The 18,464-nt window shown below is 33.0% G+C and overlaps 1 protein-coding gene across 1 annotated transcript in view; it reads left to right on the top strand.

Annotated features, from left to right (window-relative positions):
- Positions 1-18,464, top strand: part of ATF2 (activating transcription factor 2) — an 80,330-nt gene that overhangs the window by 49,801 nt on the left and 12,065 nt on the right. Inside the window, exons 10-12 of the mRNA XM_037523575.2 lie at positions 1,465-1,551; positions 11,965-12,114; positions 14,133-14,339. Of these exons, the coding sequence (XP_037379472.1) occupies positions 1,465-1,551; positions 11,965-12,114; positions 14,133-14,339 (444 nt within the window). The remainder of the gene's footprint in view (positions 1-1,464; positions 1,552-11,964; positions 12,115-14,132; positions 14,340-18,464) is intronic.

Below are 18,464 nucleotides of genomic sequence, written 5' to 3'. Positions count from 1 at the left end.
CTTTTTTAAAGAAAAAAAAATTTTTTTTATTTAAAGATTTTTATTTACTTTTATACAAGAGCTGGGATACAGGCCAAAGGCACAGGAGGGTGAGAGAATTCACCGGAGACAGAGCGGGGAGCAGAACAGGCAGAGGACTGAAATACACTGCTTGAGGGGATCAGCAGGCACAACAGGAGAGGTCTGCCACGCGATGTGGGAATCTCCCTGACTGGCCAGGAATCAAACCTGAGCTACAAGGCTGCGGACAACTTCACAGCGCTGCGCTCAACCTGCTGCGCCACCGGGGAGGCCCTTGATCATTTCTTTTCTGACCTTGTAGATCAGTATTTCTGACCAGTACAATATAATTTAATTTATATTTTTAAATTTATTTTTAAAAGCCTACTTACAGTAACATTAGCACTTCTAGTGAGATTATGCTCTCGAAATATTACTAAAATTAATGTTAAATATTTCCTTTTTCCTGTAAATTCTTCCAAGGGACACTCTCACTATCCAAAATTAACATTGATTCATAGCATTTTAAGATATGTCAACTTCAAACAGAACTTTGCTGTTCAGAATGCATTATTTGAAAGACTTTGTAAGGACACAAATATAAGCTAACTACTTATTTTTTGACAGGGAAAACATTCTTGCCCTGTATTTGAGGTTATATGGTTATCTTGAATATTTTTTGACAGGGAAAACATTCTTGCCCTGTATTTGAGGTTATGTGGTTATCTTGCTAAATATAACTGTGTTGTATGGGGACTATAACCAAGATGAAAATGCATACATTCTGCAGAAATGAAAAATGATGTAAAAAAATATATAAAATTAAAAAATGGAAAAAAAAGTTTTCAAACTTAAAAAAAATGAAGAAAAGTAAGACAAAAAAAGCAACTGAAATGAAAAAAGACATACTTTATACAATAACTAATTTACTCAGTGTTGATATTAATTTTTTTAAAGACAAACTAAAATAGAAAAATCTGTTTCAGATTATTAGAGATGATTGGAATTTATCAGATTAATTTGTCATTACACAGTTTATACATCAAACAACTTTCATTTATGTTGTAGAAGATCTGTACATTTTAGAAAAGCAAAATTGATTTTTGAAATTATTTTTATCTATACTTAAAAGTTTTGACATCCTTTCAAATTCAAAATGGAAGTATGACAGATCTGTGAGAAATTTTGCACTAGTCAGTGCAAATGAGTTTCTATAAGAAAGAATCCTTAAAAAACCTGAAAATTGAAGCAAGTGACTCAGAGAAATTAATACTGATAAATCAGGATGTAAGGCCAATAGTGTTCCATATATGGTTTTCCAAATAGAGTTTAGAGATAAAAATTTCTGTTTCTCAGTTTTTCTGAGTCACAAATTATTATGGCAGTCATTGTGTAAATTAAGTTTAAATACCATTTTTTAATATATCCTCTAGATCAATTATTTTTTCTATATCTTTTGTGTAGCTTGTTCGACCAGTCACCATGGTGCCTAGTGTTCCAGGAATTCCAGGTCCTTCCTCCCCTCAGCCAGTACAGTCAGAAGCAAAATTGGTAAGCAAGATTTTATCTGTTCGGTACATTTCTTGAACCTATTTAGAATTATTTTTTTCTGTTAAAAGATTGCTTCCAGTGCACAATTTAAGCCACATTTTCTAAAATTATGGGATGTATTACACTATAAAAGAATTAAAAATATTGGAAAAGGAAAGTCACTACCATAGTGACTAGCTAGTGGTACTTTAAAAATTAATGGATAGATAGGAAGTAAAGTTCTGCTTCTTGTCACTGGTTTGTTTGAATTTTTGGCTGTGGCTTTTTAAACTCCTCCTGGTGGAGGATAGAAGTACTACATGTCAAGCTCGATGTAGCTGTCAGCAGACAGTGCTAATACAATTGTGTTTACAGTGATAATATTAGAAAAGTATGAGCAAGAATTGCGAAATGGTATCCAGGTTAATGAACATATAACATGAGGAAACCCATATTTCTTAGTTGTGTCACACATTAAAAAATTAGTGTTCTTTAAGGACGTATTATAGATTAGGAATCAGGAGACATGTTTTAATTTTAATCCTAATTCTACCTACTACCTTTATCAAGCCACTTTCAACTTTTCTGAGGCTCAGTTTTAACATCTGTAAAATAAATGAATTAAATTTTGATTTCTGGGCTCTATTATAGCCCCAGATGCTATAAAATTTGTAATTATTTTTCTAAAAAACCTCAAGCTACTTTTACTTTTTCTTTAATAAGTGTAATTTTCATTCTACAATCTAATAACACACATCAAGGCTAATTCTTCTTAATATCAATTAATGAAAGTATCCTTAGGCAATCGATAGTTAATAAACACCTGTGTGTTTCAGTTTTATATTAGACACTAAATTAGCCATGTAAATTTCTTATATATTAATGCATATGAGAACCATTGTATATTGCAAAGCTTTAAATTTTTTACTGCTATTCTTCATTAGTACAAATAATCTGAAATTTGCATGTGATTTTTTTTGTTTTAATAAAACTTGCACATATAGTCTGAATGAACCACAGTTAATTGAGGAATATAAAAATCATCTGGTTGTTGATTATGGTAAGGGACTCGAAAACCCAAGAGGGAAATTTTTCATACAACAGCATGATCAGCTCAAAGCTTTGGAAATACTAAGGTGACTCTTCACTTGATAGCGGAAGAACTTTTTTTATACTTCCTATTTTAAGCATACTGTACTAATAAAGAATTCAGTTGCTGAGAATTGAGTATAAAGGGGCAATCCTGTTACTGTACACTGCATCTGAAAATATTTTTACATGTTCAGTGAAATTGTTTTCCTATAACTTAATTTAAAGGATCAGATCAGATTTAAATAGTTTTGACTACAAGAGTAGGCTGTATTTGTAGAAACAATTAAATTTAACACTTCCCTGGTTTATTTCTTTTGGGTGACCAGGAAATTAATAAGAATAAATAAAATCTTTATTTTAAAAAAGTATTTTGTGTGCTTGCATATTAAAAAATACTAAGCATATAACTTTCACAAATTTATATGTGAAAAAAAGTCATTGGGTGAAGGCCCAAAAAACAATGGGAGTCACAGGTTACCCACTTAAATTTAACAGTCCTACTAAAATTTCTTTTTAGCATTTTTGCTGATGTAAAATAATGTTAGATGATTGCCATTTTAATTAATAAGCAAGATTGTCTTGTTTTTAAATAACTGAAAGGACTTAGAAATTATTCTATTTCCTTTTTTAAAAAACTTTTATTATGGAAAAAATTTCAAACATACAAAGTAAACCCCATGTACCTATCACCTCGCTTCCATTATTTTCAGTATAACTGCTGTCCTTTGTTAATCAATTCCTCATAACCATTCCCTACCCTCACTTTTAATAAACCTTTTACTTTTTAGTGAACCATTCTTAATGTAAAATTAATATATATTGAAATGGACCAGTTTTAACTGTACAGTTTTGACAAATAAATGCATTCATGTAATTCACACCCATATTATGATATGGAACATTAACATCTTCCCTTTCCAGTCTCTTTTCCCCAAATATTGTGGTATTTGTCATCAACATAATTTTAAAATGTTTTTTAAAAATAATGTTATTTTTTAAAAATGGAGGTGGGATCCACAAATACAAGATTATATTGTCCTTTCCAATGCTACAGAAAAATTCCTAGGATGTACTTTTTCTATAAAATTGTACTGATCTTGCCAAATTTAGATCTTAGGGGCCTTTTTGTTATTCAGCACATAAACATAGATATTTGCCATCTGTGTTATTTGTCTAATAAATTTTAAAAAACAAATTTTAATAAAATGTTTGTAACCAAACCGTTACTCTTCTGAATAAGGAAATGTTAATCACCTGGAAATTTTAAGAAGATCTTGTAAAGTTTTAAGTAGTGTCTTCTGGAATCATTCCTTTAAGACTTGTGTGACAAACTGAAAAATATCTGCACACAGTGGGTAGCCAGTAAATTTTCTGCAGGGGGTTTCTACTGAGAGCTGACAGAGGGCATCTTGGCAAATGTTCAGAAACCTACATTAACTTAGTTGGGCCCTGCATGGAACCTCATGTTCAGCAGAATTCTTCTGACCTGCCTCTGCATGCCAAACTAATCAGCAAACACCTAATGAGCCCACTCCAAAGAAACAGACTCTCTCCCAACCTACTTCATTTTCATATGTTCTCTGGGGACAGGAAGACAAGACTTCATGAGGACTGATGATGCTGCAAAGACCACAATAATGATAATTAACTTGCTGAATTTAGAAGATTATGCTGTTAATTAGTTGCAAAATAAAGATAAGTAATAGAGCAGCAGATGGTAGGATAACACCCAGGAGAAGGAGGGTTATTACTCTGATGAGCTTTTGTGGCACATATGAAATATGAATCTGACTTTTTCATAAATTGTTTCTAGAGAACATTATGTTTTTGCTTTGAACTATGATGGAATAGTTTGTTCCTACCAAATTCTGACAGATGTGATAAAATTTGTTTTTAAGAGTATAATATGTAACATAGAATTTGAATATCAAATTATCTTAGAAGATATCTCTTAAAATGAAGATGTCAGGTTGGTCAACACAACAACTATTCACTTTTTAATTAATTGACGCTCACTATATCCCTCTGAGAAAAAAAGTTTTCAGTGTAGTTGAATTGTTAAAAATTAATTCTAAACATTACGACAGTAGACTGTTTAGAAATATAGTGGTAAAGATATTTTAGTTTTCCTTTCAAAAGTGTGTACTACAGTTTAAAATTCAACTTATGCTTAGGTTTATTGTACATGTTGGCAATTTCTCTGAGTTATCAGTCTTTATTTTTTTGTTGTGAGAAATCTGGGAGCAAACAAAAGCTCTAATTTGACAAAACTTTTTTTTAAAGATATATTCAATAAACTAGGATCAACAGAAGCTCTGCTTATAGCTCACTCTGATTCTGGGAAGTGACTTTATTCCTTGCACCTTAGTTTCTTTGTCTATAATACAGTGTTTGGAGTACTTGATTTATTTTATCTCTACTGGCTATAAAATAAATAGATTATATTTCTTTTCATTACTTTTTTGAACCAAAGTATTTGTCCTTCTTTGAAGTATCTCTGATAAATATATGTGGATGGATTATAGGTATTCTTAATTATAAAATTTATGTGAATAATAGACATAACTTTTTTACTGACCCATTCTAATTTTTTTAGTATACATGTATTTTTGTTGTGGGTTTTTTTTTTTTTTAAGGCTGCAGTTCAGAGCAGTGTTAATTAACCCTTGAAAATTATTTTCTTACATTTTATACCCAGTGGCACACTTTTCAAGTCAGACCCATTGTAATCAATGTAACAGCATGGAGCAAACATTAGTGCTTCCTCACTGGATGAGTACTGTATACCCTAGGGCAGTCAAGAGAGGATAATGAATGAATACTGATGCAGCTTTTTAGTGCTCTATAAGGTAGTAACTTGCCCTACTAAAGATTATTCAAGAGAGTGATGTTTATGTACTTCAGATTCCCCTATGTGCAGTTACTGTATTTCATTAATTCTTAAGAGTTAAACTCTTCACTATAAAACTTTAAAGGCTCTTCAATTCTATGATGTTTTCTACCTAAGGACTTAAAAATATTTTAACAACACATAACTTACCAAGCTTCACATCTCAGCCACTACTTACATTTATGTATATTTATATCCAGAAATGTGAAAGCCATAAGCTAAAACTATATACTAGGTCCTGTTCATTGTTCATTGTTTGACATTGTTTTATAATTATGCAGAGTGACCACTTCCCAGGATTTTCTTTTTTTTTGTTGTTCTGTTCATATGGCCCGCAGTTTCCAACTTTGTCTTTCTATTTTCAATTCTTGACCATTTTGCCCACCTGATTACATCCAATGACCAATGCTTTGTCATTCATCTAATTTTAGTTTTAATCCATTCACTTCCACATTATAACGTCGGTTCAGAGTGTCCCAGTTTCCTGTGCCTTAGCTACTAGTGTGGTTATTTCTGTTTGTTGAAAAAGGAAGGAACCAGGAATCTTGTTGGGATTCAGACAGGTGTAGTGTATGATATTGTCTTAGTTTGCTTGCTCTTTTTTTTTTTCATTTTATATATTTTTTACATAATTTTTCATTTTTGTATAATGTATGCATTTTCATCTTGGTTATAGTCCCCATACAATTCACACCACCCTTGTTTTGATCCTACTCCCTCTTTCTTCCCTCCCCCACCCCCCGCATAATGTGTCTCTTGTTGATTTTGATTTTTACTTTATTATAGTTAGTCTTTTTCCTGGTCCCTTATTTTAGGTTTTCTAAATTCCTGCTATGAGTGAGACCATCTGATGTTTTTCTTTTTCTTTCTGGCTTATTTTGCTGAGCATGATCCCTTCCATCTCCCTCCATGTTGCTGCAAATGGCATGAGTTTATATTTTTTGATTGCTGAGTAATATTCCATTGTGTGTATGTACCACATCTTCTTGATCCAGACATCTATTTTTGGGCATTTGGGCTGTTTCCATAGCTTAGCTATTGTAAATAGTGCTGCCATAAACATAGGGGTGCAGGTGCTCTTTGGAATTGATGTTTCTGTGTCCTTTGGGTAAATACCTGGGAGTGGAATTGCTGGATCATATGGAAGCTCCATCTTTAGCAGGTTGAGGAATTTCCACAAAGCTCTCCATAGTGGTTGGACCAGTTTGCTGATACGGCCTTAAAAACATATTTAATATGATAAAATATGTCTAATGCTAACCTGGTGTTTAAGATGACCTCGAAGTACATTTTGAAACTACAGAAGTATAGGAAATTTATCAATTCTTTGCATCTCTATCCCCATACCAGTGCTAAGAAAATACAGGTTTCGGTTGTTAATTTTTGAAGAAATAAGGAAGCGTTGATTTGAGAAAGTCTCTTATGACTCAAGTCATTTTATGTGTTCTATTTAAACTTTACCACAACATTGCGTGGAAGTTACCATTCTTATTTTTGCAGTTGAGGAAGCTGAGAATCAAAGAGTAAATGGGAGTCACACAGATAGGTGGAGGCAGAGTTAAAATTCCCAGGGTAAAGTACAATAGCTTCTCGACTATATACATTATGTATGCTAATATTTGTACATTACACATTATGTACACTAATCAGTGAGTATAACAGGACTTTACATATTGTGGTGCTGTTACTATTCATAAAGCAGTAGTCTGTCAGGAAAGAGGGGAAAAAAACAAGCAGACCTGAATCTAGGGTGACATATCTTAGCGGTTGTAGTACCTGACTTGATTTTCTCAATTTTCTCTGGTTGTCTTTTGGATCTTCAAGCCATCAAGATTATTTTTCTTGATCTTTCCTTGTGTGTTTGGTAGCACCAAAGCTAATAAATGTAATATGGCATCATGGAAAAATTGTGTACTTTTAAAAAGATTCAAATTCAGGTCAGGATTTGAACTAGTTTAATGGCTGTCCTACCTTGACAAAAATCTCTAGTTCCCTAATTTGTAAAATAAGGTTATTGTCCTATTAGAAACAGGAATGGATCTCAAGTATATTACGCTAATGGAAAAAAGCTAGATTCAAAGGCGATGTACTCTATGATTTCATTTATGTGATATTCTGAAGAAGGCAAGACTTTAGGGATCAGAAAACAGATCAGTGGTTTCCAGGGGCCAAAGGTGGGAGGAGATTATGACTTGAAGAACACAAGGGCATTTTTTAGTGTAATAGAACTATTCTGTATCTTGATTATAGGGGCATGTTGTATGGTGGCATGTGTTTGTTAAAGCCCATAGAACTATATGCTAAAAAGCTCATTTTTACTGGCTGTATCTTCAGTAAAGTTTTTTTTTTTTAATTTGTTCTTGCTTTTAAAATTATACCCAGAATCTGCAATTATTGGCAGTAAAGAGAAAATGTCCTCTAACACTTGTCCAGGAATAATTATTGCCTCAGTGGAAATTTTGGTAACATATTCATATATGCTTCAGTTGATTTTTTTAAAATTTCATATATTTTTACATCATTTTTCCATATACTTCAGTTTTTAAGGAACATCGCTCACTTATAGTAAGAAGATAGACATATACATAAGGAAAATACAAATTTTTGGGTTTTGTTTTTTTTTTCCATGATCATTTCTTTTTTTAATAACTATATTGAGTCATACTTGAGATTTAGTAAGCTATACAAACTTTAAATGTAAAGTCTGGTAAGTTTCACATATATACACCAGGAAACCATCACTACAATCAAGATGGTAAAATTCCCCATCACTCTAAAAAAATTTCCTTGTCATATTTTATAAGCCACCCTCCTGCTGCTCCCCATCTCCACCACCTCATAGCAGGGGACCACTGATCTGCTTTTTGTTACCATAGAGTTGTTTTCTTTCTTTTTTTTTTTTTTTAGTAGTTTACATTTTCTGCAATTTTTTTTTAAAATATATTTTTTTATTTAAATTTTATTTTTATATTCCCCATACAATTACAACCCCCTTATTTTGACCCCAAGCCCTCCTTTTCCCCGCCCCCCACCCCCCATAGAGTGTCTCTGGTTCATAGTTGTTTGTTGATTTTGATATTTTCTTTCTTATAGTTATTCTTTTTCCTGGTCCCTTATTTAAGTTTTCTAGATTCCTGCTATGAGTGAGACCATCCGGTATTTTTCTTTTTCTTTCTGGTTTATTTCGCTGAGCATGATCCCTTCCAGCTCCATCCATGTTGCTGCAAATTGCATGTGTTTATCTTTTTTTAATGCTGAGTAATATTCCATGGTGTATATGGACCACATCTTCTTGATCCAGTCATCTATTTTTTGGGCATTTGGGCTGTTTCCATAGCTTAGTTATTGTAAACAGTGCTGCTATAAACATAGGGGTGCAGGTGCTCTTTGGAATTGATGTTTCTGTGTCCTTTGGGCAAATACCTAGGAGTGGAATTGCTGGATCATATGGAAGCTCTATGTTTAGTAGGTCCAGAAATCTCCACACAGCTCTCCATAGTGGTTGGACCAGTTTGCACTCCCACCAACAGTGCAGGAGAGTTCCTTTTTCTCCACAACCTCGCCAACATTTGTTGTTGCTAGTTTTTTTAATATGTGCCATTCTCACTGGTGTAAGATGGTATCTCATGGTAGTTTTGATTTGCATTTCCCTGATGACAAGTGATGTTGAACATTTTTTCATATGCCTGTTGGCCATTTCATTTCCTTTTCAGAGAAGTTTCTTTTTAGCTCTTCTGCCCATTTTTTGACTGGATTATTTTCTTTGTTTGTGTTCAGTCTCATCAGCTCTTTGTAGATTTTTGTGATCAGTCCTTTATTATTAGTGTTGTGTGCAAAAATGTTCTCCCAGTCGGTGGGGTTTCTCTTTGTTTTTGTTATTGTCTCTTTTGCTGTGCAGAAGCTCTTTAATTTGATGTAGTCCCAGCTGTTTATCTTTGCCTTCACAATCACTGCTTTGGGTGATGTGTCTGTAAAGATGTCTTTGATGTGCATATCATGGAGTGTTTTGCCTATATTTCCTTCTATGTATTTTATGGTTTCAGGTCTTATGTCTAGTTCTTTAATCCATTTTGAGTTTGTTTTTGTGCATGGTGTTAGGTAGTAGTCAAGCCTCATTCTTTTGCATGTAGCGACCCAGTTTTCCCAGCACCATTTATTAAACAGACTTTCTTTGCTCCAATGCATATTCTTTGCTCCTTTGTCAAAGATTAGTTGACCATAAATCTGTGGGTTTATTTCTGGATTTTCTATTCAATTCCATTGGTCTGTGTGTCTGTTCTTGTTCCAATACCATGCAGTTTTGATGATTATGGCATTGTAGTATAGTTTGGAGTCTGGGAGTGTGATGCCTCCATTCCCTTCTCTTTTTTTTTCAGGAGAGCTTTGGCTGTTCGGGGTTTTTGGTGATTCCATATGAATTTCATCAATGATTGTTCTGTTTCTTTGAATAATGACATTGAAATTTTGATTGGAATAGCATTGAATCTGTATATTGCTTTTGGTAGATGGCCATTTTAATAATGTTTATTCTTCCAATCCATGAGCAGGGGATGTCTTTCCATTTCTTTGTGTCTTCTTCTATTTCTTTTAACAGTGTTTTATGGTTTTCTTTGTATAGGTCCTTTACCTCTTTTGTTAGATTTATTCCCAAGTATTTGATTTTTTTTTTTTTGTTTCAATAATAAAAGGGATGGTTTTTTTGATTTCTTCTTCAGATTTATTGTTTGTGTATAGGAAGGCTACTGACTTTTGCGTGTTGATTTTATATCCTGCCACTTTACTGAACTGATTGATGAGTTGAATTAGTTTTTCTGTGGAGTTTTTGGGGTTCTCTAAGTATATTATCATATCGTCTGCAAATAGTGATAGTTTGACTTCTTCTTTTCCTATTTGGATTCCTTGTATCTCTTTCTCTTGTCTTACCACTCTGGCTAGGACTTCCAATATTATATTGAAAAGCAGTGGTGAGGGTAGACATCCTTGTCTTGTTCCAGATCTTAATGGGAATGCTTTCAGCTTTCGCCATTGAGAATGATACTGGCTGTTGGCTTGTCATATATGACCTTTATGATGTTGAGGTATGTTCCTTGTATCCCAAGAATTTCAAGGGCTTTTATCATGAATGGGTGTTGCACTTTGTCAAAAGCTTTCTCGGCATCTGTTGATATTATCATATGATTTTTATATTTCTTTTTTGTTGATGTGTTGGATATCATTGATTTTCGGATGTTGAACCATCCTTGTGTTCCTGGAATGAATCCTACTTGGTCATGGTGAATTATCTTATGGATACATTGTTGGATTCTGATAGCTAAAATTTTATTGAGGATTTTTGCATCAGTGTTCATTAGGGAGATTGGCCTGTAGTTTTCTTTTTTTGTGTTGTCCTTGTTCGGTTTTGGTGTTAGTGTAATGTTGGCTTCATAGAACGTGTTTGGTATTATCCCTTCCTTCTCAATTTTTTGGAAGAGTTTGTGAAGGATAGGCACTAATTCGAAGAAAATACAAATTTTTGAAAGTTATGAAAGTTATGAAATTGTTATTTGGAGTGAATGAGGTCCCTTTGCAAAAACTTTTTCTACCCCTTTTGGCTATATCCCTTTAGGGAAGAGATTAAAGATTGCCAAGAATCTGTGTTTTTAACATGTAACATCCAGACAGTTACTTCTAGGAAGTTTAGGAAGGATATGCTGGATATACTGAAACACAGTTCTTATATCAGTATTTGTAGCCTTCCTTCTCTCATTATTTACCTTCATGTGGATTTAGGAAAATATAATGGACCTTTCACTGCATAAATTTTGTGATAAAACTTTATTTTGGACTCAAGGGGTGTGTCTCAGTTATTAAGATCAATATCAACAATAATAGTCTGAGAGCTCTTGGATCCTTGAGGTTCTTTTCATCACTAAGATGATTATCCTTGCTAATTATTTCATATTTATAGGTCATAATAATTAATACCCCAAAGATCACATATGCCCATTTTGACCAAAGAAACCAATTTTAGTCAAGTAGCAAGTTCATTTGTTGTGTACTTCTGTTAAGAAATCAGTGTACCATTTGATAGAAAAGATACAAAGAAATAAAGGCAATTTCTGCTTATGTTGATTAATTTACTTGAATAAAACTAGCTGTTTTTAGTCAACAATGCTTCTGTTCTTCACTCTTTTCTCAAAAGCTGGTTATGAATAGCAAAGTATAGAATACTCCAGTAGTGCTAGACAAAAAGTCTCAGGGAAGCTTTCCAAAGGTCCTATTGTTAGTCTTAATAATATTCATTATGTCTTAGGAATGCAGTAGAATGTGAATGAATGAAAACTAATTTTTAGGGCTGAAGGTAATGTATACATTCTGTAACAAGTACCCTTTTTGGATAACCAGAGTATGTTGGGAGTTAGATTTGGATGGAATGCCAGAAACTTTTTTTTAGATTGGTGTTTGCATTTCAGAGATTAAAAGCTGCTTTGACCCAGCAACATCCTCCTGTTGCCAATGGCGATACTGTCAAAGGTCATGGTAGTGGATTGGTTAGGACTCAGTCAGAGGAATCTCGACCACAGTCATTACAGCAGCCAGCCACATCCACGACAGAAACTCCGGTATGTGTGTAGTTTTATCATTCTACCACTTTGTTATCCTTAAAAATACAAATACAGTGTAACATAAAAATGACTACATAATATATTTTGAAAAAATTTTTCTAGTCTTATTTTTATTTTTAAAGTGCATCAGAAGCCTTAGAAAATGGTAGTTCAGTATGAAATATTGATACAAAAAAAGCAGTAGAGCAATTGTTACTGCTCAGGACACCCAGTAAATGTTTCTGTAGGTGTCTATGTAGGTTGGTCATGACACAATGTCCAGCAGTACTTTTTAAAGAAAATATTTTTTTCTGCTGATTATATTCAACAAGTAATGTTACATACTATACCAGTAACATAAATCAGTGATTCTTAAATTAAAATTTGTGAAACATCACCAAAGGAGCAGTTATGCTTTGTAGAAATTGTTTATATTAGAGACCCTTTTCACTTATCTCTAGTATTTGATAGCTTGCTGGATGATTGATATATGTAAGTTTCCAGTATATTTCAACAGTAAAGTGTTAGTTACTAAATTTCTGTTAAATATTTGAGAACTCTATTTAAAATAGACTTTTTATCTTCTCTACTTAAAGAATACTAGCATTGGAACTAAGAAACAAAACTTTCCAATTAAAGAAAGATGGTAAATAGCCAGTTGTAGATTTCCTCTTAAATGTAAGTATTTGGATAACTTGCCTTAGGGATTAAAACAGAGGAAAGTAAGATAATGTGTTTTAATGTCATAATTCAGGGGTTAGCAAACTGGCTCATGGGCCAGTGCAGCTGCCATAGCTTGTTATTTTGTCAAACTAAGTATGGGTTCTACATCTTTAAAAGGAGAACTTTTACTTGTTTGTACCATTATGAAATATAATTGTAGATAAAAACTGTTTTCTTCTTAGTTGGGTCATATGCCTGTGGCCATAAAGTACTGTTTCCTTAGCACTGTTTCCAAGCATTTATTTTCTGTCACCCATAATCAAGTGTTCTGTGGCAAAGTTTTGGGGTTTGGGGCTTATGAAAGTCTTGCAGATACTTAATTGTTCTATACTTCTAGACAGTATCACTAGAGACTATGATTTCTGTCTCTGGTTGATCAAAGATAACCAGGTCAATCTGTCAAGGAACAGAGGGGCCAATTAAAATGAAAATTTGGATTCCTGTGAAATTCTGCCCACCAAAAAAGTGAACATTAGTAATTATATGAACTTAACTTTTAAGAAAAGGCTGACTGTAAATTTCAAAAACTGAATAAAAGGTAGTTTCCATAATTTTAGAGGAATCAAATGTTCACTTTCAAAAGCATGAAAGTGTAGAAAGCATGGTTTACCATAATGAATTTAAACAGGAAGTTAAATTTTTTACATTAGCACCTTATTATTTTTCAGAGCACTAAATAATGTCAAAATGTTTGTTTAAAAGTACACTTGGAGGGCCTCCCCGGTGGCACAGCGGGTTGAGCACAGTGCTGTGAACCTGTCCATAGCCTCTGCAGCACGGGTTCGATTCCCGGCTGGCCAGGGAGAAACCCACATGGCATGGCAGACCTCTCCTGCTATGTCTCTGGTGAATTCTCTCACCCTCCCGCACCTCTGACCCCATTTCTTGTAAAAATAAAAAAATCTAAAAAAAAGATTTTTTAAAAAACCAACACTTTCAGCCTCCTAATGTAAACATTAAAGATAAAAATATTTCCTATGTATAAAAAAAAGTACACTTGGAAAAATACAAGCTCTATATATGATCATTTATTTTGAGTTTTTACTTTACATTATTTCTGTATAAATGCAATGAAAATATTATACACACTTTAAGGAATTCACTGTGATAGTGAATTAGTGAGAAAATTGTTAAACAGCAGTGTTTATTTCAAGAAATTTTTTAAGCCACAGGTGATTTTCACATCACCCCTGAATATTCACATATACAAGACTTAAGAAATAAAACTAGTAGTGCTCCCTTTTAATCACATTTATGTTAATTCTCTCAACAGATAAAAATATAACAAGCACTTCCACTTGTGTTTATTATAGGCTTCTCCAGCTCACACAACTCCACAGACTCAAAATACAAGTGGTCGTCGAAGGAGAGCAGCAAATGAAGATCCTGATGAAAAAAGGAGGAAGTTCCTGGAGCGAAATAGAGCAGCAGCTTCTAGATGCCGACAAAAAAGAAAAGTCTGGGTTCAGTCTTTAGAGAAGAAAGCAGAAGACTTGAGTTCGTTAAATGGTCAACTGCAGGTATGGTACATATATGTGAATTTTGTTTCATTTATTTTTTGTAATTCCCTATTTAGTTAGCCATCGGTTTTAGAACATAATATTGGATGTGTATGTTATCTACAATAAAGCATAATTTCATAAACCTGTTTGATACTGAGATAAAATAATAAAAGCTTCAACACTGATCCAGTGAAGAAATTTTAAATATTAAGTGTTTATTTGCATAGTACAAAAATACTTAAACCATCTGGCTTACACTTTATAAAGTTGTGATATAAAATTCAAACAAAGAATCTTTGACTTAAAAATGTCTTATTTTTGGTTTATATCACAACTATAAAGTTGCTTCAATAGCAATTTTTGTTTTTAATTTCTTTTGTTTTTTAAATTACAAATTTTGTTTTGTTTTGTTTGTTTTATTTAAAGTGAATATAGTGCTCGTGAAAGGTGCCAGATTGACAGCTTTGGAAACTGAAGGACTCTAATTATCCACAGAACAGGTACAATATGGCCAGTGGCAGTAGAAATCATTTCATACTGCCCTGCCAGTGTGCCTCAGATATGATTCTTAGTAACCTCACATGGGGTGTAAAGGTTTTAAGCCTCCTTCCTGTTCATACTTTGGTAAGATGTACAGTGCCAGTGTCGGCAGTACCAGGTCTATTTCCTTCCTTTCATTTTTGTTGTTTTGTTTTTTTATTATTCTCCATGAAATCTTTTACACTAGCAATTGATGAACATCAGTTAAAAAGTTGATTTTAATGAATTTCAGTTGTTATTGGTGAACCCTCTGAATTCTCTATTACCAATTAAAAGTTATTCTTTCTGTATAATCATAATTAATGATGAGACCTGCTTGCTTCTTAAATCCTTCTTTAAAGATGTCACCAATAGAAATGTCTGTTTAAATGCTTTGGAAAATGTTTTTAGCATTAGGCATAGCATTAATGTAAATTTTATGACTTAAGACTTTTTTATATTGACCCTAATATCTTTTAAAATCCTATGTTGTCCTTGAATATTGATATACTAACTTTAGAACAAATAAATTGCCTTTTAAAACAATTTTAACCATTTTGAAAAAATTTAAACTTGATCTAACCACATCATATAGACTGTACCTATGTACTTATATGAAGACTTGTTAAAAAAGCATTATGTTTTCAGGTCTCCCTGGTGGCACAGGTGTTAAGTCTCAGTGCTATCACACTATTGCTACTGCAGCCTGAGTTCCATCCCAGGCAAGGAGCTAACCCACATGGCTCAGCAGACCTCTCAAGTCTTGCCCGCTGCACCCCTTACAGTGTATTACAGTAGATCCTCCGGTTCTGCTCCCCAATCTGTCTCTAGTGAAGCCTCTCACACACACCCCACCACACTTCTGGCCTACATCTCAGTTGTTATATGCATAAATAAATAAATCTTTTTTTTAAAAAAAGCATTATATTATCAAGAACTACTTCCATAATTTTTAGAAAAAACTTCTGAATTTTTTTTCCTCTTTAATAAAATGAAATATATTTCAGGCGCTAATTTATTTGTATGTTATTTATTTTTTTTATAAGATTTATTTATACATATATAAGAGCTGGGGTACAGGCCAGAGGTGTGGCAGGGGTGAGAGGATTCACCAGAGACCGGGGTGGAGGGGGGGGGACAGAACAGGCAGATTGACCGAAGTGCACTGCTGAGGGGAGCAGTGGGCGAGTCAGGAGAGGTCTGCTGTGCCATGTGGCTGCAGATAGCTTCCTAGGTTGCATCTTAACCCTTGTACCACCAGGGAGGCCCTGTATGTTATTTAAAAGAAGTCATTCTTTACAAGTCTCTGTGAGAATATTAACTATTGTCATTTAAATTTTCAAATATTCATATTAACAGTGATTTAGGTATGTTTATTTTATGTTCTTAACTGAAAAAATCATTCTGATTAACTTGGCTATTTTATAGTTGTATGACATTAGACATAACATTCTTTGTTTTCATCTGTTGTCTTACCCATAAACTAGTGCTGATGCTGCTTCTCTGGGTTGTTGTATAAATCTGTTGAATCAGAATGAATGCAAGTATTTTTAAATACAGAAATTTTTAATTTTAACAAGATAAAGGAATTGATATTTTCCTTTGTAATTGGCTTGTGATGCCTTTTTTAAACATAAATGTTACAAATATTGATATTAAACCACAGGGTGATTTTCACATTGCTTGTATTGTCACTGATGAAATTAAGAAGTAAATATTGAAAACCATTAATATATAAGTATATTGTATTATTTACAGGACATTCTTGAACTGTAAGTTGGACCGGTTTTTTGCTTTGACCGAAGTTACAGCAATAACTGCTTTCAAGTAAATATTGCTAGGTTTTTAATTATACAGCAGCACTAGTCATTGCCATTATTAATAACAACATCACTTGATTATTTCAGAAAATCTCAGAGAAATCAATATTCAAAATGTGATCCTTATTATTAATCTCTTTTTTTCTACCATAAAACTGTGGTTAAAATGTCATTGTTTTAATAGTGTTTTTTTACATTTCCTAATCTGGGTAGAAATTTTTTGATTGGAAGAATAAAGGCAAGATTTATTATGCAGATGAAAGCTGAAGCATGAAACTCGTAAATAGAAGACATATTTAAAGTAACACTACATTAAAACTCTACTGTTATAAAACATATGTTCAGTAATACTTAAAATTAGAAACAACTAGTAAAATCAGCATTTTAAGTCATTAAAAACTTAGTGATGGTAAGATAAGAAAATGTTAACAGTTCTAAAGATGCATACCAAAGAAGATGGGTGAAATGATGTGTTATCAGGGATTTTCTTTAAAATACTTCCACAAAAAAAAGAAGATTCATCTGTATGTATTCACATGAGGAAATGTCTTTAATATAATATATATATGTGCAAAAAGTAAGTTTCTGGAAACAGCCCAAATGTCCATCAGTGGATAAATGGATAAATGAACTGTGTCATATGCATAGTATGGAATATTAATTCAGCCTTAAAATGGAATGAAAACATGGTGGGCTGAGTATGCCTAAGCAAAAATGCATAAGCAAAATATGCATAAGCAAAAGAAGCTAGACTAGACACATAGTCACATCTTACATGGCTTCATTTTTATGAGGTATCTAGAATAGGTAAATCCATAGAGACAATACAAACCTGGTAATTGCTTGGGATGGGGGGAAATGAAGGAATAGGGAGAAACTTACTTTGGAGTGATGGAAGTATTTTATAATTAGATAGAAGGTGATGATACAGCATTGTAAATGTATTAAACACCACTGAATTGTTCACTTAAAAATAGTTAATTCTATATTTGGGGAATTTGACTTCAAGAAATTGCTCAAAGTTGGATCCTACAACATTTCGTATGATTCTTTTACATTTACAAAGGGTTTATAGTTAGATGGATGAATGTATAGGTATGAAATTAATCCCTAAATTTAAGGAAAATTTTAGGACTGACAGTGTACCAGCAGGTAACAGTGGTGAAGAAGAGACTGGAAAGCATGAATGGTTTAGGAAGAAAGAGTACTTCAATGATAACTTTCTGTACTCTTACAAAGTGATTGTATGATTTTGTTTTTTGTTGTTTCTTTAGTTATTTGTTCAAAAACAATTTTTTAAAAGTTTCAGATTTTTTGTTTTCAGCATATGAATAGCTTAATATACTTTATGGTAGACTCGGGGAGAAAAATACTTCAGCCTGCCAACAGGAAAACTGCTAACTATGAAGAACAAAATGACTTTAAAGAAAGTGGATTGTCCAAGAGAAAAATTAAACTCTTCTTTGTTAAAATATTCATCACTCTTCATTTCCTTAATATCCTTCATGTGACATACAGGCTTAGCTGATCAATATAGTGGGCAGTTAGGACCCATGGTTACTTATATTTAACAAAGGGTTAAACAAGCGTTGAAGTGTGATTGTATTTTTCCCAAATGCACATACCATTTTAAAGAAAATACTATTTAATCTTTTGCCTCACTCATTTAATCTAATATTTAGCTTTCTAAAGTCACTGTTACAAAAAACAGTTTCATCACATTGTATTAGAGACATTTATGGTAATCTAGACCAAGAATTGATTGGTTATAACTTACTCTATATTTTTAAAGGTAATTCATGAT

The sequence above is a fragment of the Talpa occidentalis genome, unplaced genomic scaffold (genome assembly GCF_014898055.3).
Source record: "Talpa occidentalis isolate TD23 unplaced genomic scaffold, MPIMG_talOcc4v2.1 talOcc4.3, whole genome shotgun sequence".
NCBI lineage: Eukaryota > Metazoa > Chordata > Mammalia > Eulipotyphla > Talpidae > Talpa > Talpa occidentalis.
The sequence above is the reverse complement of the archived record's forward strand: the minus strand, read 5'-3'. Positions and strand labels throughout refer to the sequence as shown.